Source organism: Ambystoma mexicanum, chromosome 2p (genome assembly GCF_040938575.1).
Source record: "Ambystoma mexicanum isolate Mex_15411 chromosome 2p, UKY_AmexF1_1, whole genome shotgun sequence".
NCBI classification, from domain to species: Eukaryota; Metazoa; Chordata; class Amphibia; order Caudata; family Ambystomatidae; genus Ambystoma; species Ambystoma mexicanum.
Genome location: NC_090923.1, coordinates 1414225390 through 1414249786, shown reverse-complemented (window position 1 = coordinate 1414249786; position 24397 = coordinate 1414225390). Strand labels below are relative to the sequence as shown.

Here is a 24397-nt window from a genome sequence, read left to right as displayed (position 1 = left end):
TCTGACACATTTACAATTTAAGAACAGAAATCCTGACTGTTTCAGATTTGCACTAGTTGCAAAGCTATCATTAGAACCCAAATTTCTAAGCCTGCAATTTGGTCATTACAGCTCCTCTCTCTCCAGTGAAACAATTACTTTTTCCAGACACTATTTATGAGATCTAAATGGAGTGATTTGGAGGGCCCTCGTGGAGATGTCTTCCATTCCACTAGGATTATCAGTTACTATACTGGCGAAAGTTGAATATCCCAACACATCACTCATCTATCACTTATAATGTCCATTGTGTAACACACCAAATGATCATGCATACACTCAAAACACAAGCGGGACTTTGGCCAAGGTCACCTGAGGCCAGGAACAGAGTTGCCTAATCATCGACTGACTAGGTTAATGATCGACTGGAATCCATATTAGTCTGGAGTTTGTGCGAAGCACTGCAGGTAATGCCATTCTCAGTGAAGACACTGCTGCTTTGCAAAGATCTGGAGTGTAAATCATTTATCCGAAGCCTGACCATATTTGCCAATCTCTGGCTTTCAGCTAAGACGAAGAAGCTGATCTGCTGCCCATTTAAAGGCCTGACTGGAAGAGAAGTCTTGCAGCTAACATCAAAGAGGCTGGGAAGATGGAGCGGCACCTGGTAGCCCTCTGGCTCAGTGCCACCATCATTGTGGCTGGAACCACTGCTCAGATTCAGCTGGAAGAGACCTCGGAGCTGAAGCAGAAAGCCCTGGAACACACGCTGGAGAAATTCTATAGTTCCAAAGAAGTGATTAATGGATTTGCCCTCGTCTCCATTCAAGAGGCAACCGAGACAGTAAGCCAATGGGGATAGTTGCTGGGATCTGAATGGGTTGAGTGAATTAATGTGTGTGAGGAGGAAGTGATGTGCAGAGAGTGAAAAGAACCTGAGGATATCAGTGTGAACCATTTTATAGATATTTTGTTAGCAGTAATGGCCTGCTTCTGCAACAAGTCTCATGTATCCAAGCTCGCATCTCTGGGTCCACCAACAATACGACTGAATTCTTTAAAATCTGTGAGGAACTCGCCAATGCTACTGCAGTTTCCATGTCTCCTCTTCCATCCCGAGCTCTCTGTGCTGCACTGGCCTCCCATTTTACAACAAAAACCCAGGACATCATTTCCTCACTCTCCTCTACCCCCTCCCTACTCACCTACCTGCTCTTAGGACTCCATTGGCCCCCTTTCTCCCTTCCCCATACTCTCCTGCTTCTCACCCATAGCACCGGATGAGGTCTTTAAAGCTGTCTGCTCTATGAAAGTCCCCTTCAAACAGGTGCTCCCCTGATCTCCAGAACTATCAAGGACAACATTTCCTCTCTCGCTCCTGCCTTAGCTGATTTCTGTAACCACTCCTTTGCCACTGGCTCCTTCCCACTATCCCTCAAGGACTCCCTTGGGCATCCTCTCCTAAAAAAGCAGTCTGCCGCCCCTCCTGCCGGCTAACTACTCCCCTATCTCCACTACCCCCTTCCTGGGCAAACTCTTGGAGACGTTGGCCATCTCCTAACTCACCCACCTCACTGAATCTGTTGGCTGTCTCCATGACCACCAGTTTGGCTTCAGAGCATCCAGAGGCATGGAATCCGCTCTCCTGAACACCTGTGAAGACCTGCTCTCAAATCATGACTCCAATTCTCCTTCTGCTCTCATCCTCCTTGCTATGTCCTCTGCCTTTGACATGGTCAATCATGCCACCCTCATAAAGCAGCTCTGTGATACCCTTGATATCACAGATCGGGCAATAGATTGGTTGGCCTCCCCAGGTGCACCTGAGGCCTTTCCTCTCTTCCATCTCACTCTCTACCTGTGGCGTCCCTCAGGGCTCTATACTATCGCCTTGGCTCTTCAACATCTACCTTGCCCCTCTGGCCCACTTGATCCCCTCCTTCTCTCCTCATTTCGAGTGTTATGCTGATGACACACAGCCCTCCTTCAAGCTTCCCTCCACTACCTCCTCTTCTTCCTCTCTCATTCCTGACTGCCTGACTTCTATTCAGGCATTGTGCACGGCTTATGATCTCTGTCACAATGCCAGTAAGACAGAGGTCCTTCTCATTGGGACCCCTGCTCCCCCCCCCACTCTCTGGCCGCCCTCCTTGTGTCCTCTCCCCTCCCCTCACCATCTTGTGAGGCTAAAAACCTTGGTTTCATCTTTGACTCCTCTCTCTCCTCCCCTCACATCACAGACCTTGCCAAGAAGGCCCACTTTCAACTTCAACTCCTCCGAGGCATTCTCACCTTCCTTACCTTCCCCCAGAAACTCAATGTCTCCAGAGCTCTGGTTCTCTCTAGACTGGATTACTGCAACAGCCTCTTCCTCAAGTTGCCTCTCTTCGCCCCCTTCAACTAATCCAGAATAGGACTGCAATACTTGTCCTTGGCCTCAAACCCAGAGACCGCATCTCTCCAGCCCTTAAATCTCTCCATTGGCTCCCAGTGGCTGCATCAATCAAATTCAAGATTCTCTGCATCATCCACAATGCTTCCTGGGGCCTGGAACCCCTCTAGACCGAACTCTCTCTCTCCCTAAATAACTCCCTGCTAGTGCCATTTGGTCCTCTAGCTCCAACCCTATGCAGATCAGATGTTTTTCCAAGCAAAGAGAGGGAGTTTGATCTTTCTCTCTTCGGCAGGTGCCTCCCTCTGGAATGGCCTCCCTGCCCCTCTTAGACTTGAGCCGGACCTCCTTAATTTCCGGAAGCTTCTCAAGACCCTGCTCTTCTTTACCTCCCCATCTGCCGCTGCGACTGGATGGCCTGGTCCCTCATGGGTCATACACAGCACAAGGCCGTCTTGACCAGTCTATTCCAGCCCCCCCCCAAACCGGCACTGCCCTCTGGGCCCCCTTCGCTGACCAGCCTGGTGGGTTGGGCATCCCTCCCGAGTTTGGTCCACCCCGTCCTCACACTTAGACGGTGGTCCTCCCCTGGCACTTTCCCTCTCCCCCACTCCCTCCCCCAGGTTCTCCCAGCCCTTGCCTAGCACCTGGGACCTTTCATCCTTCTTCCCCGCCCCCCCTGCATTTTATGCCCCCTTCCCTGACCGTCACTTACCACCCTCTCACCCCACCTCCACCACTACGCTTGCCCCCTGCACTGCTTGTTAGTGCTCTTGCACGGTCCGAATGTCACAAGGCCTAGTAGGACTCTTACTGTTGTTTCTCCCTTGCCCCCCCCTCTTCTTGTATTGTGGCACCTAGAAACACCTTTTAGCTGTATAGTGCGCCTCATAAAAATTCAATAAATAAAAACAAGTTTTAAAAATCTAGTATTGCGTGGAATTTGTAAGGTGCACCTCTTCCTTTTACATGACCATGTGATGCTGATGACTATCTTGGGTAACCACTGATCTACTGGACTTTGGTAAGAATTTAATATGGTATTGGTCTATGAAATAAACCCTCCCATCTTGTACTTATGTGGGTATGTTATGGTGATCTAGGAATTTGTGTGATTTTGGATCACTGCAGTCACGGAAGGATGCAAACACCTTGGCCTGGGTTAGGGATGTCATCTTCTAACATTCTGATGTATATATATTCCCTTTCCACGTGCCTTCCTGTACATTGTGGATGTGGGCGTAGTGTGTGGACATAGTTATGCATGCGTGTAAGTATGTGTGGTTGTGCGTGGGTGTGCAATTTCGGTCAGTGTTTTTGTGTCCTAACTGGTTGACCAGCTCTGTTGACAGTAGACATGAAAGAAAACACTTGCTCCCTCAATTCCTGGAAGCAAACAAAACATTAGGACTTCTTGCTCAATGTGCTCAGGTCATATGTTACTCGGTATTTGGGCACGGAACAGAGGTCAGGGAAGAAACATGCTGTTGCTAATATGTTCAGCTATATATACATAAGGGCACCCGTACCAAAACAGGAAACTGTTTTTGGCAGGTGAAAGCCATTTGACATGGGCGGGTAGGGAGCTTTATGGGGTGAGAGAGATGCTTACAGGATGGGTGGCACCCACCAAAAGCCTGTGAGTTGAGAGGCATAGGGTGTTCTTGTGAAGGAATGTACTGACTACAATTGAAGTCTATTAATGCACTTCTATACGTGTCCTGTTTATTTTCAAACCACAATGGAGGAAGTGTAAAAAAATGAACCAATCAAAATGAACAACCATGTTAAGCAATAGTTGTGTTGCATGAAAAGCAAAATGAATTTGAACTGTTAAATGTATTGAATATGCTATTGCAGAGATTTACATTAGTGTAATATTTTACAAACAATATAAAAACAGTGCTGTGCAAATGATGGAACTACAAAAAATTATTGGCACATTACAAGCAGTAGAGACGGGACATTTCAAGACCCATTGGACCGGCAAGCTAGGTGCCGGAAAATGTTGTTCCCCATTGCCGTGGAGTCCCATAGGACTCCATGGGAATGGGTTCATGGAAGCACTGGCACCGTTCATAACGTTGCCAGTGCTTCCGTGACAGCTCTGCCTACTGTAGCTTCCAAACTTGGAATATGCTGGTCGGAAACAAGGGTGCCGTGCCAGTAAGTTTACCCGCACCCGTGTTTCCGGACCGGCAAGGTCGTAATGAGGCCCATTGTCATAACGTAATCTGTGCTTAAAACAGGTTAGTTAAAATCCTTAGATGTAATCAATAACTTAAAGTCTGTATTCTGCGGTTAAATAAGTGTGTGGGAGCCCCTCCACTGAGAACGAACATGGGTCAAATACCCTGTTCTATGGAATTTCTTCCACTCAGAAGGGTCTGCAACCACATTTTGGTTCACTGCACCCTTCACAGAGGAGAAATAGCCATTTGCAATCAGTCTGGTTCTACCCATGAGGGCTGTCCAGCACCAAAAATGCTAGACAATTTTTGTCTGAACAAGAGTACCATCGGCAACCCCAGACATGTGTTTAGGCCTCCTCAGTGAAATGACGCTGAGCCTCAATAAGGCATAGTGTGCAAGGGGTGCACATCTGGATTACCCTGGGTTACTTAGGGTGAAATCCCAAGTTTTACAAATTATACAAGGGTGTGGAAGCCCCTCTACTGAGAATGAACATGGGTCAAATACCCTGTTCTATGGAATATTTTCCACTCAGGAGGGTCGGTGCTGGACTGCCCTTATGGGTGGGACCAAGTCTGATATGCAAATGGTTATTTCTCCTCTGTGAAGGGTGTAGACTCTCCTGAGTTCTCATTAGAGGGGCTCCCACACTCCTTTTCAATTTTGTAAAACTTGGGGTTTCGCTCTAAGTAACCAAGGCTAATCCAGCCATGGATCCCTTGCTGACTGTACCTTAGAGGGGCACAGCTTCATCTCACTGATGAGGACACAGACTAGGCTGAAACACATGTCTGGGGATGCTGCAGACATCTTGTTCAGAGGAGAATTGCCATAGCATTTCGTTGTTGGACTGCCACTGTGGGTGGGACAAAGACTGATATGCAAATGAATATTTCTCATCTGTGAAGGGTGCAGTGAGCTCGAAACAGTGGTTCTAGATGAAGTGGAAGAAATTCCATAGGACAGGTTATTTCACCCATGTTAGTTCTCCGTAGAGGGGCTCCCACACTCCTTTTCAGTTTGATAAAAGTTGAGGTTTTGACCTAAGTAACCAAATGTAATCCAGACGTGGACCCCTTTATCCCTGTGCTTTAGAAAGGCACCCCTTCACCTCACTGAGGAGGCCCAACAAGGCCAAAACATGTGTCTTGTGTGGAAGATGACACTCTTGTTCAGAGGAGTATTGCCTGGCATTTCGGTGCTGGACTGCCCTTGTGGGTGGGACAAAGACTGAAATGCAAATGCATAGTTCTCCTCAGTGAAGGGTGCAGAGAGCTAAAACGTGGTTGTTGACCCTCCTTAGGGGAAGACATTCCCTAGAGCAGGCTATTTGACCCATGTCCCTTGTCAGTAGAGGGGCTCCCACGCTCATTTTCAATTCTGTATTCTGAGGTGCATTTATCCTAGTGCCTCTGCATTGTTTTATTTTATTTATATGTTGCTATTGGTGAGGAACTGATGACACATCTGGAAATTAGTAAATCCTATTAAAGGCCCCCATAATATGGATAGCAGTAACTATGCAGTTAGAGTCATGGAATTCGCCATGATCAAGTTACTTAAATCCAGTAATTTATAGGGCATTAAATGTAACTGTTAACATTTGTTGCCATTCTGATTGTTACTAACCACAGAGACATTGTAACATTTGTAGTAGCAACTTGCCTAATGCTGACAATGGGGGATAAGAAAACAATCCTACATGGCATGAATCTCATAGGAGGGACGGAACAATGCCCGATTGTAAGAGTTCTGCTCCAGGATACAGACACCTAGGGATCAATTATTCTGTCTATTGCTTAATACACCCCATAATAATAAGTGCGTGGACTAAGAAGGGGGAGAGAGGACACACACCTTTCAGGCATATTGAAGTTATATGATCCGCAACACAGAATACTTTGCGTACACCACACGCATATCAGATATCTTGGCCAACCGTACATGGCATTTAATTCTCGGGGGGATAACACAGGGGCAACCCGTTCGCCTTGGCAGCAAGATGACGAGGAGCGCCACAGGTTTGATTCCTGGGTCCGCGCTTAGAAACCTCTGGGTATTAAGCGCGTTATAAATAACCAATGATATTTTATATATATATATATATATATATAAATATATATATATATATGGAGGAATGAGGAAAGTATACTGATGTAGTGGCCCTGACTGACGTTGGGATGGATAAAGTCTAGCATGCACAGTTGGCTGGTGCTTACCTTGATGAACGGCCAACCCACCACTCTACCACACGGTTAAAGCCAAAAGGTCAGCCGTAGTGAAAAAAATAAATTGAGTTTCCGTGATGACATCATCATGCACATTTTAGACACAGGAGATGCTGTTGCTTTAAAAATAAACAAGCATTGGCAATGGCAACAGTTTGGGCTTTTGTGGGCAGCTAATAGCAGTGCACGCAAAATCTCTAATACTTTATACACATGGTCAATCAATGGGTGGGCAAATAAGCAAATACCTACAAGCTTTGTGTTGTCCTCAGCATATGCTACTCACGCAATCCGAAGAGATGCAACAAAATGCACCAAAGCAAAAGCACCCACAATTCAAGTCATCAGTTCTTGGCTCTGCCTGCCTGCAAGATAAGCTAGCAACCAAAAGAGCGTTTGCTGCTGCACCTGCAAGAAAGACACAGGTTTCAGCTCTTCGCTACTAAAAAGAAAAATAATATCCCGAAACCTGATTGTCCTAATTCTGGTCAATCACAGATGGATGAAATCCTGATTCCACCTCAAAGGGATTCAAACATATGACCTATAGATTGCATTCTGTGCTCGGTCAGCAGCATTCACTCAACCCATCCATCTATCCTAGCTAGCAAAGCTAACATGTTCCCCTCGCTTCTAATCTGCCTCTGTCCCTCAGTTCTTCTGCCTCCACTCTAGCACTTCACACATCATGGTCACATCCTAAGCGCAGTTGGCCGTACTGCCTACCTGCACTTAAAAATGTCCAATGTTGGTTGTCCTTAATCTATGTATGTCAACTTATCAGGGTACAGCCCTGGAGCAGCAGCGAAGGTGCAGAGCTATTATGGGGCATTCCTGTCCTGGTGTTAAGTGGGTTGGACATGAGCCTAAAACACTTGCAACCCTCCAGATTGGCCAGCGATGCCCGCTGACTGGAACAAAAGCAACCCTGATATCCTGAATGTTCTCCTGCCAAGGAGAAAACAAGAGGCATGTAGAGCCTGCTTTAAGAGTGTTCCTTCTATGAAAGCGATACATCAGAGACCGCTGCTGCACAAGCAAGCCAATAAGATTGGGGTGTGGGGGCATTGGGAGACGCTCAAGACTCAACACAGTTTGTTAGTGCAGGTAAACGGCATAAAGCCTAGGTTCATCACAAAATGGCCAAGTAACCACCTTTGGTTGACACAGAAATACTTTCCGGGAGCCGAGCCTGCACACTTACTGGCAATCTGTTCTACGGTTCCGTGGAGGGTATTGGAGGAGAGTTCAAGTCGCCTGTTTCTTCAGGTCTTCTGGTGAAGACACAACAAGAGTTCAACCTCATGTCTTTGTCGGGTTCTCAGAGTTACCTGGGGGGGGCACCTTACTCACCAGGTGACGATAGGAAGATGAACATTTAGGCCCTGATTTATGGAATTATTTGCATGTAAAACAGGTATTTGCGTGCCATTCTGTCCCGAAATACCTGTTTGACGAATGGGGATTTGTGGGCAGAATGGCACATCAATCCCCGTTTTCATGCAAGTAATTTCATGAATCAGGGCCTCAAGCTCTAATATGTTTCATTCAAGGAGGTGGCTAATCAATGATTCACAAAATCAAGCGTAACTTGCAAACATGTCCCCATACCTGCAATACTCAACAGCCACACCGTGCATCTCTGTTATGTGGTCTTTGTGCTTCAGAACAGGTAAAAACGACTCGCTTGTTGAGAAATGGAGAGCCACCCAGTAAGGTCAAAATTGCCATAAGACAACAGAAATGCTTACCATTTCTCAAGCAGGTGGAATGTTTAAATGACAGTTCCCAAGTAGTAAGACGGCACTTGTACAAGCAGTTAATTTATTCTGGAAGCATTGACATTGATTTTCCATTTAAATCCATTTTTCAAATCAGACCCATAATGTTTACTAACAGATAGCATTGCCACACAGTTTTGTTTTTGTGTGTCTTTGTGAATTTACTGAAAAGCTGCATAACGCAAGATATTTTAAGTCTGACATTATGTTGCATTCATATTCTTGTATTCCACTGTTCCAAATAGGTAAAACAAAGTTTCTGTCATACTATTTTTGGTTCACATAAGTATTCATTTATTTGTCATTTCAGTTTACAATGTGATTTGTGTACGAAATCTTGCAAACACACAGAGGACAGTGCTCACGTTGGTGAGGATCTCAGGGCTAAATACCCTTAAAACTTCTCCAATGTGAGCACTGTGGGGTTTCATGTCTTATTGCATGTTTCTTATTTGAACACTTTACAGTTGGTTTAAAAGCGTTGGGGAAGGAAAACAACTGAGTGGGACTGCATCGAAGAACAGAAATAGGGGTGGGGTGAGCCAGACAATTTATGTTTGAAGCCAAGCACAACCAGTCGGATTGTGGGACCATGTGGGGCAAACATCTGCATGACCCTTCTTAGCTGACAGATGCAATCATTGAGCCAATAAGGGTTTGAGCACTGCATGACATGTATGACAACATTGCCGATTTTGTGTTGTAAGACATTGATACATATTAAAACTGATTTAAAAAAGGACAAGCAACAGCCCTAGCTATATTAAAATCAACAAGGCAATTAAAGGCAGAAAGGACAGAAATAATTACTGCTGTCGAAAGTATTGTAAATTACTTTAGCTATTTAAAAAAGATTCTCACATGATTCAATGTATAATTTTATTTGGAAGATGCATGATATCTTTCCTATTCAAAGATGGCCGCTAGTTTCGGCTTGTTTCCAGAGAGCTTCCTTAGAGACAGTCATCCAATATTGTTGCCTCCATGGAAGAGCTCAAAGAGTTTCGGGAAGGGCAGGAATGGGTGGAATTAGTCATAAGAATTGGCATGGCTAGGGGCAGGGAATGGGAGGGATTTAATAACTTAACAACTGTGTATCCCCCCTCAATTGTCATCTCCATTGGAAAAGCATTACAGACCCTCATTGAAACCCCATATTTGAATCTCTTATATTAACGCTCTTAATTTAATGACAATAGTTTTGCCTTAAAGGTAGCGCTTTCAGTGCCACCTAATAGCCCAAACTAATCAACGAAGATTAATTTCTATTAATGGCTTCAAAAGCATGTAAGAATGTATATCTTTTGTTTTAGAAAGCCTAATGGAGCAACATTAGTGAAACGGAATATATAGACAAATCATGTAAAACAGGCACTGTGTCATGCTCATAAAGTCTTGCCTAACCAATATGGGCCAGCCCATCTGGCGTAATAATGTCATTCCATACGGTCTATCCATTGCTGCTCCTTTCTATGGAATCACTGTCTATGTCCATCTATTTGTACCGTGACTTCTATCCCAAATGATGCTGTCTTCATTGTGATGTAGTGCCAAGAAATGAGACTCTGGGTGCCTCAATGGTCTTGCAACATATGCGTGATCTGAGCTCCTTTATTCTAAAGTGCCCTTGGTGTGTGGTTTGTCCAATACCTCTGAGGCCACTCAATGCAGGAAAATCACCCCTGGTTTTACAATGAGTCGCTTAACGTAGGGTCCATGTATTGCCATTGATACTAAAAGAAGATATTTGCTGGATGAACTTGCATATTACGCATGAGACACATGGAAAGCGGCCAGTTACTGGTTGCGTAGTCCATAAAGGGTTTGGGCACTGTGTATTTTATGTCACGAAGCCAATGTATTTGGAATTAACGAGTTTGTCTCTTAGATTCTGACCACATTGAAACTCACATAATGGTGTGGACAGGGCTGGTGAACTAAGTCGGGCCAGAGGCCAGTGTTTCTGTGCTATTAGCCGAATTCGATTGTCAGTAGAGTGTAATGTTAACGCACAAACAATCTTGGCCATAGTGGGCCCTTTGGTGTTAGGTGACCGCAAGCATTCTCTCGGTGTATATTTTGCTATCGTGTTAATGCGTTTGAGAGGTTTCTTGGGTTACCCACGTTGTCTCTGTGATGTTTATTGATATATGATATATGAATATGGTATATTCAGCTTTGTTCAGTGGCATTTGTTCCATTTTGGTGGTTAGCTTATCAACCTTCCACAACAACTGAATGTGACCATTAGTGAGCGATAATTGACTAGAGAATGTTGTGACTGTAACTTGATGGCCCGTTGTTTAGGCTTTGCAGTGCTTTCTTAAAGTTAAAATGCAAATGATAGTGTGGAGTTGTTTTGTGGAGTGACGGGTGAGTGTGACTTGTTTTCTCAAAATGGTTGGTCTTTCCAATCTTCCAGAAAACATAAATTGCGACCTAGATGGAGGTGTGTGTGCAGATGTGGATGGTGGTAGTGTGGGGGTGCCGTGATGGGCGAGGGGCACTGTGAGATGCAGGTCATGTGGAGCGATGTGAACTATTTAAAGGCAGTAATTTTATTTATTTATTGGAATGATTGAACTTAATACACACAGTCTTCATTGGAAATGTGTTTGTCCCTACTTGCTGCATGTACATTGATTATTGGGTGAAATCCCCTCTCAAAGTGCTGCAGAGATGGAAGAGGTGGGGTTGTAGTTGTGCACAGTTAAAGTGTGGTGCAGTTGGAGAGGATGCAGAGGGCGCATTAGGGCTGGGTTAGGATACAGTAGAGGTGGCAGTTGCATCTGGGATAAGATAAAATAGGACGAAGGGAGAAGCACCTGGCTATGGAGTGGTATAGGGTGCACGTTGGATGAGTAGGCATGCTGGAAGGATGGCGTTGGATGGAAAGCTGAAACTGATTGTGTGGGAAGTAAAGGGAGCTTGGTGAATTGGGATTATGGATGAAGGAGGTGTTAGGCATCAGCAGAGGTCAGATGTGGGTGAGATGGTGGATTTTCTGGCGGCTCTAGGCTTCTTATGACAGGAAGTTTGATATTATATAACAGGATAACCGTTCATTGTGTTTAATGTAAAGTGGTTTTGCATAACTCACCAATTACCATTTTGGAAAACCTGTTCGCACCTGGCCCTGTGAGAAAAGGCGGGGGGTGGGATTAATGTAATAGAGAAGGATATGTGAATCCTCAGGTGTTGATGTATGCAGCCCAGAAGTACAGAAGTCCCCTAAACCGTAATGATTGGAAGTGGCTTTTGGCATTGACACTTACGTTTGTTTTTTGGTACGACGTTCTTTCATCGCAGAATGTTTTTTCGCAGGGTTTTTGCCACAATGTTTTTTTAGAAAAAAATCATCGCATTTTTTAGGGGGGGATAGTAAATTATATATATGGGGTCAAAAATAATTTCAAAAAAATGTGATGGGTTTTTTCGTAAAAATAATTGCAGTAAAAAACTCCACTTGTTTTTCATCCAATGGGGGGAAACCAAAGAAGTCAATGCTGTGAGTGGTTGGCCTCTTGAATGGGGATGTGTGTAAGAGAGCTAAAGATATGAACATTGGCGTTGTTTTGTTATTGCTGTGGTGTGCAATGGTTGAACGCGTGAGTAGTGTAAGGTGGCAAGAGCTGCAAATGTGAGTCTGTTAGTGGGGGTAGGAGAGAAGTTATGTTAGCAAAGACTCCTGTCCTAGAGGTTTCAATGCTAAAACAAACGTTTGCTGTCTATCAGGATAACGTGTTTCTTCCATTCCAGATCCAGTCAAGGGGGTGCAGGAAGACTCACCCAAATTAGTCTGATTTCTTGAATGTCCTTGGCGTAGGCGTTGTGCGTCTGTGCCTGCTCTGCTGGTGAGAGTATGCAGGGCGAGGCCGGTCTCCATTTGTCAGATGTGTTCTCCAAGTCCCTCATCATTCCAGGCTGTCTTTGGGTCCATGTATGGGGTGTATTTTCAGGTTGTAGAAAGGCCTGTAGCATTTGGGCTTAGCACTTGCATGTCCCTGTGCCTGTTAGTTTGCGTCTGGTTGATGTCTATGCGATTGGAAAATCTGTTCGGTTGAGGTTGATCCAGAGTGTTTAGGTTTGGTTAATTTCTTATGGGTGCCCTGCTAGTGCGTGATTTAAATAGGCAGGTGTTAAGGGATTTTCTGACGTCTGGGTGGTTTTCCTCTGTCTGCAGCAATAGAGTTCCAGAGCCTGGTAGATCGAAGAGGGAAAGATTACCCTCTGTGGCATTTCTGATTGAAACTTGGCACTGTTGGTAAGACTGCATTACTGGATCGTACTGTTCAGGTCAGCTTGTTGATGAATCTGGTCACTCTGCAATGCCTAATAATAGGCAGTATTCAAAAATACTTCCTGTATATCTCTATGGGACAAAGAAGTAAATATCCATAATCAACCATAGATAAAGGAGGGTAAGAGGAAATAGAATACTTTATGTATTGGATGGGTAGTATATCAACCCAACCATTAGTACCCGGTGGCGGTGGGGGGGGCAGCCTCCCAGCCAATAAGGAGGCTGGACAGGGGGAATTACCAAATGGTAATTCCCCTGCTCTGAACCGCCTCATAGCTGGAGGCTGCCATCTTCCCCTACCAGGGATTCAGGTAAGTGCTCTGCTTCCCTCTCCTCCCTCCTCTGCCCTCCTCAGAGTTTCCTTCCCTCCACCCACTTCTGTCTCGAGCACGTCCGCTTTGATCTGCGACAGACCGCCATGGAAAGGAAGAATGGATTTCACCTAGTTCGTTCTCTCCTTTCCATGGCGATCATTTTTTTGTTTACTTTTTTCTATTTTTTTGAATGGCTGCCATGGAATCCCTTCTCCCTTTACATGGCAACCATTTTGTTTGTTTACATTTTTTATTATTGTCAATGGCTTCCATGGAAAGGGAAAACATACTTAATTTTCCCTTCCCCAGTGGCCATTTCTTTCCCCTTTCCAAAACATTGGAAAGAAAGAAAGAAGCTTTAGTACCCCGGTCCAATGGGACGGGTACTAATAGCAATAATCCCTGAGCTATAGGGGCATTACTGAGTCAGGTAATGCCCCGGGGCCTTCGTAACTATGGGCCCTGTGGAATTATCTGACTTGGTAATGCTCCTCAGCTCGGGGATTATTGATTAGTTAAGCCTTTCACCTAGCCATTGTTGGGATGTGGGGGCCACAATCATTACTATTTGAAACATTAATATACTTGATAAAATGTATGTTTTGCTCGGGCCTCTTTATTTCTTCCAGGCGATCCCAGTTCCAGAGACGTTTGAAAGAGGATAAGGTGGGAGCAGAAGGACATAATGAAGTGGGTGGAGGTTGGGGTGAAGGAAAGGGAGTGTCAGTGAATGAACGGCATAGGAAGAGTTTAAAAAAGAATAAAGTAATCAGCAAGGTGAGATGATTGAGGGACAACAAGGAACAGGGGGTATAAGTGAAATTATGTGAGAAAGAAGTTGGTAGAGATGACGGGGATGATGAGTGGGAGTGGCAGTCAGGGCAGAAAATTAGCATTTTTTGGCATCAAGTAAAAGTAATTGGATGAATACAGAGAAAAAAGAGTATCCAAATCAATAACAGAGTGGGAATTTTTCCAATGATGGTCAATCCCTCCCACCACTCCTCTCTCTTGAACTGACCACTTTCTTCTCTCCTCTCACCTGTCGCTCTCTGCCCCTCTGGTTAAGCCGACCCCAGCGCTGCCACCCATCGTCACGGTCATCCGGCCCAGGATGCGTTGGTCAGTAGAAGCTTTCGCTGCTACTTTCTCTCCTCCTCCTACACTTTTGGCTGACCCACACTCTGACACAGCCCTTTCCAACCTTCAACTTTCAATCTCGAACACTCTGGATGTCCCTGCCCCTGTCATGAGGATCTTTTTCAAGCCTGCATCCAAGTGCAACACTTGGTATGATTCCGACCTCGCCACCCTTAAGCGCAAGTGTAGGGTGGCTGAGAAGAAGTGGAGAGCATCAGGCTCATCCTCTGACAAACTGGCCTGCCGCCTCTGCCAAAGGCAATACTGACTCTCTGTCCTTTCTAAGAAGATAGCATACATCCAAGCCTGCATCTTCTAACAACTCAGCCAAACTTTTCAAAATCTGCAAGGAGCTGGCCAATCCTGCTGCAGTCTCCACCCCTCCTATTCCCACCCAGTCCCTTTGCATGGGTCTGGCATCTAATTTCAATCTAATTTGGCATCTAATTTCACCACTAAAACATCCTGTCCACTCTCTCCTCTTTCTCTACCTCCTCACCCTCTGCCATTCCAGGCCCCTCTCTGGCCAATTCTCCTCTTCCCTTTTCCTCCTACTTCTCCCTGTTCATGCCCAATGAGGTTTCTAGACAAGTCCAATCTATGAAAGTCTTGTCAAAGCAGGTGCTACCTTGCTCTACCAGAACCATCAAAGACCACTTCAACACCCTTGCTCCAGCCTTGGTTGATTTCTGCCATCCCTCTTTTCCCACTGGAACCTTTCCCTCCCCCTTAAGCACTCCCTTGTGTACCCCCTCCTTAAGAAGCCCTCTGCCGATCCTTCCTCTCCAACAAACTATCACCCAATCTCCATCACTCCTTTCCTGGGCAAACTCCTGGAAAAGCTGGCCATCTCCCAGCCTAATCTGCATACTGAATCTGTTGTTTGTCTCCATGACCACCAGTCTGGCTTCAGAGCATCCTGTCATGATCTCTGCTTCCAAAAGGTCAGGGTTTTCCCAACTCCCTTGGAAGCAGATCCATAACCCAGGTTCCGAGTGCCAACCAGTCCCAATTGGGACCTTTTGGACCCAGTCCTGGCGCCAGTGGCACCAGGCTCATAAATATGCCCAGTCCCAGCGCTGGAAGCGCCGGGCTCATAATGCTTGGGTGGACTTACCTGCAGCAGACCATGCTGCTTACTTGCCTGCCAGTTGAGCCTCTGATCCTCTTCTGTTTGGAACTACTTTTCCTGTTGGGTGGGGCAGGAGCCACTCCCTAGATTCAGAACACTGGAACTCTTCTGGAAAGCAGGAACTCTTTTCTTACCTAGGCGTGGCTGTGGAAGGAGACACCTAAGCACTACAGGAGGCTATTTAAACCACACCCGATGGATGAATCTTGCTTTGCGTTATTCTGCATCCTCTGCAGCAGAACGCTCATCGTGTCTTCTGCATCTGATCCTGGGCCTAAGGAAAAAGGCTTACCATCCTGAATCCAGTCTTCAGCAACACCTATAAAGACAAGAAAGAACAGGTTAGCATTACGGTCTTCAGTGACAGCTCTTCACTTACCTGGTCCATCGGCTGTCACCAACGCCTCGCGCTGCATTCCGGCATCTGAAAGACAAAGGCTTACCTACTCCTCGTGCGCTCCGGAGGTCTTCACACTGCATTCCGGCATCTGAAAGACAAAAGCTTACCAACTCTTCGCACGCTCCGGAGGCCTTCGGCGCTGCATCCCGCATCTGAAAGACAAAACAAGGTGCGTTTAAAGACATTGGGGAACTTTAATACTCACGTGCCATTACTCCTTTCCACATCTAACCCAGTGGGTATTCCGGCACCCTGCAGCCGCTCCGAACTTGTACCTGCAAAATAAAAAGACAGTTAGAGCGCATCGTGAAGCAGGCAACAAGCGCTTACTTACGTGCTTCCAGGCGCTTCTATTCATCACACGGGCTCCATCTTCAACTCACTTCAGCCCGTCATCCGCCATCGCTGGAACCCTGCAAAACAAGAAACATCATTACTAAAGACTTTAAAGACATTAGAATTACTCAAAACTTACCGTTCGTGCAGTAAACGACGGACAGCAGTCCTCTGAAGTCAAGAGGCCTGCTCCCCTTATTCAGTGAAGAAACTGGTTACAGCACCCTGCCCCGAGGCAGATGGAGAGCACGGCGTTCACTTACCTAAGGTGAGAGCTTTAACCTTTGGGGTTCTACAGGAGAAGAGAAAGGGAAGAAGAGAGAGACATTCAATAACCCAGTTCCTTAATCCCATATTTTCTATCTGCAGACATCTTACCCTTCGAGTCAGACATACAGTGCACAGAGGTCCAGCCCAAAGAGCCAGCCGTGTGTTACACATCACCTTTGAAGATACGGTATACGCCCAGTCAAGACCGGCGCCTCTACGGGAATCAGGTGAGCGTTACAGAACGCAAATCCTACCACAAAACTCCCGTCCAGGCGCTATGGAAACCTCGGATACCGACCAGCTAGCCCAGTTACTTGGGGAACTAAGGGCAGAAGTGCATGCAGCCCTTCAGGAAATGAACGCTCTAAGAAGGGAACTGATTATTTCCAAGGAGCGAACAGATGATCTCGCTAGACAATTGCTACAGTCACAAGCCGGACAGACCCCGTTACCCGCATCTGGGGGAAATCTTCCTTCTACATCCTCTATGAATCCAGTGCAGATCAACCTACCTGGGAATGTACCTCTGGCTCCGCCCGAACGATTTTCTGGTGACCCAAAGAGGTTTGCAGTATTTATCAATCAGTGCCGGTTGCATTTCTTATGCCGGCCAGCAGCCTTTCCAACTGATCAAGCTAAAGTAGCTTTCGTGCTTTCGTACCTTAGTGGCAATGCGGCAGACTGGTCGAGCCCTCTAGTAAATCAAGATGATCCGGTCCTCCATGATTTTCAAGCTTTTCAGCTCAGTATGGAAAAACTGTTCGCAAGACATTCACAGGGGCAGGCCTTGGACAATGAGCTTCTTTCGTTGCGACAAGGTAATCAAGACCTTTTGGCTTATATTGCGTCTTTCAACAGACTGATAGTGGAAACTCAATGGCCTGAGGACAAAAGGATTACGCTGTTTTATAGAGGTCTACGTGGAGAGCTCAAAGATGTGTTAGCCCAAGTAGTGAATCCCCCACAAGATTGTTCGGACTATATAGACTTAGTCGTTCAAATAGATCACAGACTGCAGAACAGGAAGGCCGATCGTTCCAAGTTTGATGCTCGAGTATTTTCCAAACCGCCAACTCCTTCCAAAGGAGTAGACTCCGGGGAACCCATGCAAATAGGGGGTCTGAAAGGTCCTCTAACACAAAAGGAGCGGGAAAGGAGAAAACAGTTGCAATTATGCCTCTATTGCGGAAACTCAGGGCACTTTCTTCGAGACTGTCCGGTGAAACCTTCCAAGAAGGCAGTAGGAGCTGCAGTTACCAAAGTTACAAACTCTGAGCAGGGAAACAACCTCGCCCGACAAGAATAGAGGTCCTCTTGCCGAGCGTGAAAACCAGTTCCGTGACCTTGCATTTCGTGATACCTATGGTCCTCATTAGCCCTGATAATCCGGATCGATTACATGCAATTGAAGCTTATGTCGACAGCGGTGCCATCGGCAATTATGTGGATCATGAAATGGTTTTGAGGATGAATCTAACTCTTTTTCCCAAGGCTGTAAAGGACGTCATTACTACGGTGGATGGTACGGAGATAGCCTCCGGGCCAGAAACGCATACCACTCAAGATGTGATGCTAGTAAGTCAAGATGGACACCATGAGAAGATCGTGTTCGATGTGATCAAGGCCCCTCAGTTTCAGATTATTCTAGGAATACCTTGGTTAGAGAAACACAATCCTCTGATCGATTGGCGAGCAAGAACGGTCCAGTTTCCAGAATGTGTCTCTACTTGTCACCCTCCACCTGGTGTTGCACTGGCAGCAATTTCTTCAGAGACTCCCCAGTTACCTCCCGAATACCTAGAATACCAAGATGTTTTCCGGAAGGATGAGGCTATGTCAGGCTGAGATCCTGGTGTCTGCAGAAGCTGCTGAGCCCCCGACAATCCACCCAAAATGTGGCACTCTGAGCTGATACTATAAACTGCTCAGTTTACCTCACTTCCAGGGGAAAGGGGGAAGGGACAAATTAACAAACACCAGGCTGGAAGCTAAGACTAGCTGGTTCTTCACCTGTGGTAAAACATAAACATATAATACACCTTGTTATTCATGAGGCACTATACTAACCTTAAGTATCAATATCCTTTACCAAATAAAGTAAAAACCATACCTGGAACTTCTCTACAATATGCCCAGAGAAGTGATAAGCTGACTAGACTTCCTTACTAGTTGACTTGAATCTCAACGATCATTCAGCCTTCTTAGTAGGTCCATGAATGTGAAATTAACTTTGCAGGTAATCTTCTTTAAACTCAAGAAGCTTGAACAAAGTCTTAAGTTCATTGAAAGTAAATGGAAGTTCTAGTGTTTCTGGAAAGTATTTATATTTCTTCTTATAAATTTCTTTTTAGAGTGTTTTTACTTAAATTAACAGTTCTTGAAACTTGCGTCAAAAATCTCACGTAGAAATCTCTTGAACTCGCATAGGGATCCAAACTGAGTGAAGATCGTTGAAGCGCTGTAGATTAAACCACAGAAAAAATCCACACGTGATTAAACGAAAGCACGCACACGCGCTGAAGTTCAACCGCGGGTAAAAATCCACACGCGCTTAGTCCAGGATGCGAACACACGCGCTGACGACAAACCGCGGGTAAAAATCCACACGCGCTTAGTCCAATATGCGAGCACACGCGCTGACGACAAACCGCGGGTAAAAATCCACACGCGCTTAATCCAATATGCGAGCACACGCGCTGACGACAAACCGCGGGTAAAAATCCACACGCGCTTAATCCAATATGCGAGCACACGCGCTGACGACAAACCGCGGGTAAAAATCCACACGCGCTTAGTCCAATATGCGAGCACACGCGCTGAAGTTCAACTACGGGTAAAAAACACACGCACAAGAGTATCACGCGACACCAAAGAGCTTGCGCTAGATACTCAAGCGAAGTCTCTCACGCGCAGGCATCTGTTAACGAAAAAACCACGCGCTTGATAGAAAACGTAGCGTAACAAAGCCAAACATGCGACAGCAATAAAGTTCTTAGTAAATATTTTTCATATGAACTTGAAAATCAGATTAAATCTTCTACAATGACATTATAGAAAGAGTCTTGAGTTTTAAAAGGACTTATCTTGTGGAGAGTCTTTGAAACCTTTCTTTTTTCTTGGATAACTCGAAATCTTCTTACTCCTGTTCAGTGCCAAAATGAATCTCCGCAAGATTCCTGTTTGCTTTTCCAAATAAGCCGCTCGACCGCTTGAAACTTGAAACCCCTGAACAAGTTAAGCAGGAGCAGCTTAATACGCGACCTCTCAGCTGGGCAAAGACGATGAAAGGCAGTTTAGAATGTTCATTGTCTTCCCTATAAACAATCACCAGCCAATCAGAACTTAGACTGAGGACCTCCATCTTGGCTTGGGGCATTCTCCATAGACTGCAATGAATGTTAAGGGCAAAATTGGCTGTTTTAAAATTAAACTCATAATAACTTCCAAAAACCTTTCTATACTAATTTTCCCCAGACCTAATGTCTCAGATTATGTCACTGTATCCTAACAGTACCTGACAGTACCCCCCTTCTAACGCCCAGTCCCTGGGCCTTTTTTCAATGGAAATTTCTTATGGAATTTTTTAACCAAATGAGGAGCATGTACATCACTTGCTTTCTCCCAAGTGCGTTCTTCGGGACCAAAACCCTCCCAATCAAGGAGATACTGTAGCTTTCCTCTCACTATTCTAGAGTCCAGAATTTTCTTAACTACAAATTCTTCTGAATCATCTTCCTCAAATACAACTGGTGAAGGAGTAGGTGTCAATCTAGTTCCTTTAACCACTGGTTTCAACAAGCTAACATGAAAAGTTGGATGAGTTTTCATATGTCTTGGTAATCTAAGGCGAACAGCCACTGGATTTATCACCCTTTCAACCACAAACGGCCCTACAAAACGAGGGCAAAACTTATTTCTTCCCTTAATTCTCAAAAATTTGGTTGATAACCATACCAAATCTCCCTCCCTATACTGGGGACTAGTCTTTCTTTTAAGGTCCGCAAATCTTTTATATTTCTGTTTACTCTCCACCAACACCCCTTTTGCCTTCTCCAAATTTCTTTTCATGATCTCTAGTCTCTTTTCCACTTCTGGGTTTTCAGCATCATAATCGATCTCTATACTAAGAAAACGAGGATGAAAACCTCGTCCCAAATAAAATGGAGACATTGAGGTGGCATCCTTACTACAGTTGTTATATGCAAATTCTGCCACCCACAACATATCTACCCACTCTTCCCCTGTCTGTAGATAACATCTCAAATATTTCTCCAACTCCTGATTTATCCTTTCCACTTGCCCATTGGTTTCGGGATGGTAACCGGATGATAGGCATACCTCAACTCCCAATCTCTTACAGAAAGCCCTCCAAAATTTAGAAATAAATTGAGACCCTCTGTCTGAGATGACCTGACTGGGAATTCCATGCAGTTTAACTACTTCTTGTAAGAAACTGTGAGCTAAACTATCAGCGGTAACCTCTCCCTTCATTGGAATGAAATGTGCTTCTTTAGTGAGTAAATCCACTACAACCAATACTGATGTACACCCCTTATCTAGTGGTAGATCTGTGATGAAATCTAAAGACACTGAATACCAAGGCCGCGGTGGAACGGGCAACGGTTCCAATAACCCAGAAGGCTTTCCGATGAGGTTCTTAGATCTAGCACAAACTTCACAGGTCTTAACAAAATTAAGAGTATCTTGTCGAATTTTCTCCCACCAAAAATGTCTTCTGACCAACTCAAGTGTTTTTCGATATCCTGGATGTCCTGCCAGAACTGAATCGTGACATTCCTTCAAAATCTTTTCTCTAAGTTCAATAGATGGTAAATAGAGTCTGTCGTCCAGATAAGGTAAACCATCTTTAATCTTGCGAGCTGGATCCAAACGAACCCAATGTTCAAGTTGTCTCTCAGATATGGATTCTCGTACTTGTTTAAAGATTTCGTTTTCTTTCTCAATTCCAGCAAGAACAAAACGTTCTGGAGCGATCAGAGGAAGTGATAAACAAACCGACTTAACTTCACTTTCTGGAAATTGTCGTGACAGAGCATCTGCTTTTTTATTTTGATTTCCTGGCTTAAAAGTAACTATAAAATCATAATCTGCAAAAAATAAAGACCACCTTAGTTGTCGAGGTGTCAGAGTTCTTGCTGTCTTCAAAAAGAGTAAGTTTCGGTGATCGGTTAATACTGTCACAGTGTGACGTGCTCCTTTTAAAAAATGTCGCCATTCTTCAAATGCTGCTTTGATAGCAAGAAGCTCGCGATCTGAAATGGTATAATTTTCTTCCGCTGGTGAGAACCTCTGAGAAAAGTAGGCCACAGGATGCAATTGTCCAGTAACATTATGCCTCTGCGACAACACTGCTCCCATTTCCACATTGGAAGCATCAGCCTCTACAAAAAATGGCTTGGAAGTATCAGGATGAATTAAGATAGGAGTAGTTATGAATTTCTCCTTCAATACTTTAAAAGCCTCATTAGCCTTAACGTCCCAAACAAAAGGAACTCCTTTCTTCAAAAGTCGAGTAATTGGAGTCACCAAACTGGAGAAGCCTTCAATGAATCTTCGGTAAAAGTTGGCAAATCCCAAAAAACTCTGGATCTCCTTCACCTTCGTTGGAATAGGCCAATCACGAACCGCTTCCACCTTTTTCGGATTCATTTCCAGACCACTAGGAGTGATCACAAAACCTAAAAATTCCACCGAATTCGTATGGAACTGACTCTTCTCCAATTTAGCGTAAAGATTATTCTCTCTCAATTTTCTCAAGACCTGTCGAACGTGAATTTTGTGTTTCTCCAAACTTTGGGAAAAAATCAAAATATCGTCAATATAAAAAATAACAAAAATATCAAGAAATTCCCGAAGAACCTCATCGATAAAAAATTGAAAAGCCGCTGGGGCATTGCAAAGACCGAATGGCATCACTTGGTACTCGTACAGGCCAAATCTGGTCTTAAATGCCGTCTTCCACTCATCCCCCTCTTGAACTCGTACCAGATGATAAGCCCCCCTTAAATCCAATTTAGAAAAAATGGTGGCACCTTGAATTTGATTTAACATCTCAGAGATGAGAGGGAGCGGATACCTATTTTTTACTGTCATTCTATTTACCGCCCTATAATCTATACAAGTTCTGAGGGAACCGTCAGATTTTGGCACAAAAAACAATGGTGAGGCAGCCGGCGATTGAGAGTGCCGAATAAAACCCTTAGCCAAATTTTCCTTTAAGTATTCTTTCAAATAGTCATTCTCTTTTTCTGTCAGGGCATAAACCCTACTGCTAGGTAAAATAGCTCCAGGCTCCAAATCTATCCTGCAGTCAAACAGTCTATGAGGAGGCAACTCTCCAGCTTCCTTTTCATCAAATACATCCCAAAAATCTTGATAACAAGTAGGAAGTTCACCCACTACTGCTCCAACATCAAAACCTATTGCCCCTCTTTCTGCAAGTGAAAACGAAACAGAATTCACAAATCTTTCTTCCTCTCCATGACTTTTCCCTAAGAAACAATGTTCCTTATAAAAATTTGATTCTAGGGATACAATTCTTGCACTCCAATCAATTCTAGGATTATGCAGAGTAAGCCAGGGCATACCCAAGATTATTTTCAAGATTGGAGCATCAATTAATTCAAAAGAGATAGTTTCCTTATGACCTCCAGTTAACTCCATCTCAAGTACCTCTGTATTATGAGTGATTGGACCTGAAGAAAGAGATGTACCATCAACTGCCCTTACCTGCTCAACTTCTTTCTTAGCCACTAAAGGAACACCTAAACTCTTTGCCAATCCTCTGTCCATAAAATTTCCTGTAGCCCCTGAATCAATAATAATTGGCCCAGAACCTAAGATTTTCTTTTCAAACATTAAGGATACGTTCACAGTTATATGAGGAACAGCTGTCTGTATCGTGTTAGCAACTTGTTGTACTCTGCCTGAAGAGTTGAAGATCTTCTTGGAGGTAAAAGGACAGTTTTCAAGGAAATGACCACTCCTACCGCAGTATAGGCACAAATTATTCTCCCTTCTTCTTGTCTTCTCTTCCTTTGACAACGGACCTCTCTCCCGACTCTGCAGCTCATTTCCATTTGACTTAACTTCCCTGTTCACCACCTCAACCTTAGATCTCTCTACTCTTCCTGGAAACCTAACTTCCCCCTGAGAACGTCTACGCTCTAAACGTCTTTCGGTTAAACGAAAATCTAACCGAACCACCAAATCAATTAGAGCATCTAAAGTAGTTGGTCGTTCCAAAACACCAGCCAAAGCATCTTTCAATTCATCTTTTAAGCCCCGATAAAATAATGAAGCCCTCTTCTCCTCTGGCCATCTACTCTCCAAAATTAAAGTTCTAAATTGAGTGATATAAGAAATCAACTCCTTTCCTCCCTGACGCAACTCCAGTAGTTCTCCATCTACCTCTAGAGATACCTGTCTCTTATCAAACATCTTTTTAAAATCGGCCTGGAACAGGGAATAATTATTCAAAGCCAAACTCTCTTGACCCACCAAGAGACTTCCCCACGCAGATGCTTCTCCTGATAAATAAGATAATGTAAATGTGACCTTGGAAGCATCCGTTGAAAATAACTCGGGATGACTTAAGAAATGTAATTCACACTGAGTCTGAAAAATTTTAAACTTTCTCGGATCTCCCAAAAAACGCTCAGGAGCAGCCAAAGGAACAGGCATAACTAAAGTTCCTAAACCACCCACCACTTCCCTTGAAAGTCTAGGTTCTTGTTCTTCCCCTACTCTCACTAGCTCAGGTGGGTTTCCTGCACCTTCCGAAACTTCCTTTTCTTGTATTTGTGTTACCTTTAAATTTAACTCATCTATTCTTTTATTAAGATTTGAGTATTCTCGATGAGCCACCCGTAACTCTTCTCTAATTTCCCTAACCATTTCTCCCAACGC

At 44.6% G+C, this 24397-nt stretch overlaps 1 protein-coding gene across 1 annotated transcript in view; it reads left to right on the top strand.

The window, feature by feature from the left end:
- The first annotated feature begins 444 nt into the window (after positions 1-444).
- LOC138566060 (retinoic acid receptor responder protein 2-like) overlaps positions 445-24397 on the top strand; it is a 140367-nt gene continuing 116414 nt past the window's right edge. The window contains exon 1 of the mRNA XM_069643091.1: positions 445-823. Within this exon, the coding sequence (XP_069499192.1) occupies positions 632-823 (192 nt within the window). The 5' untranslated portion in view covers positions 445-631. The remainder of the gene's footprint in view (positions 824-24397) is intronic.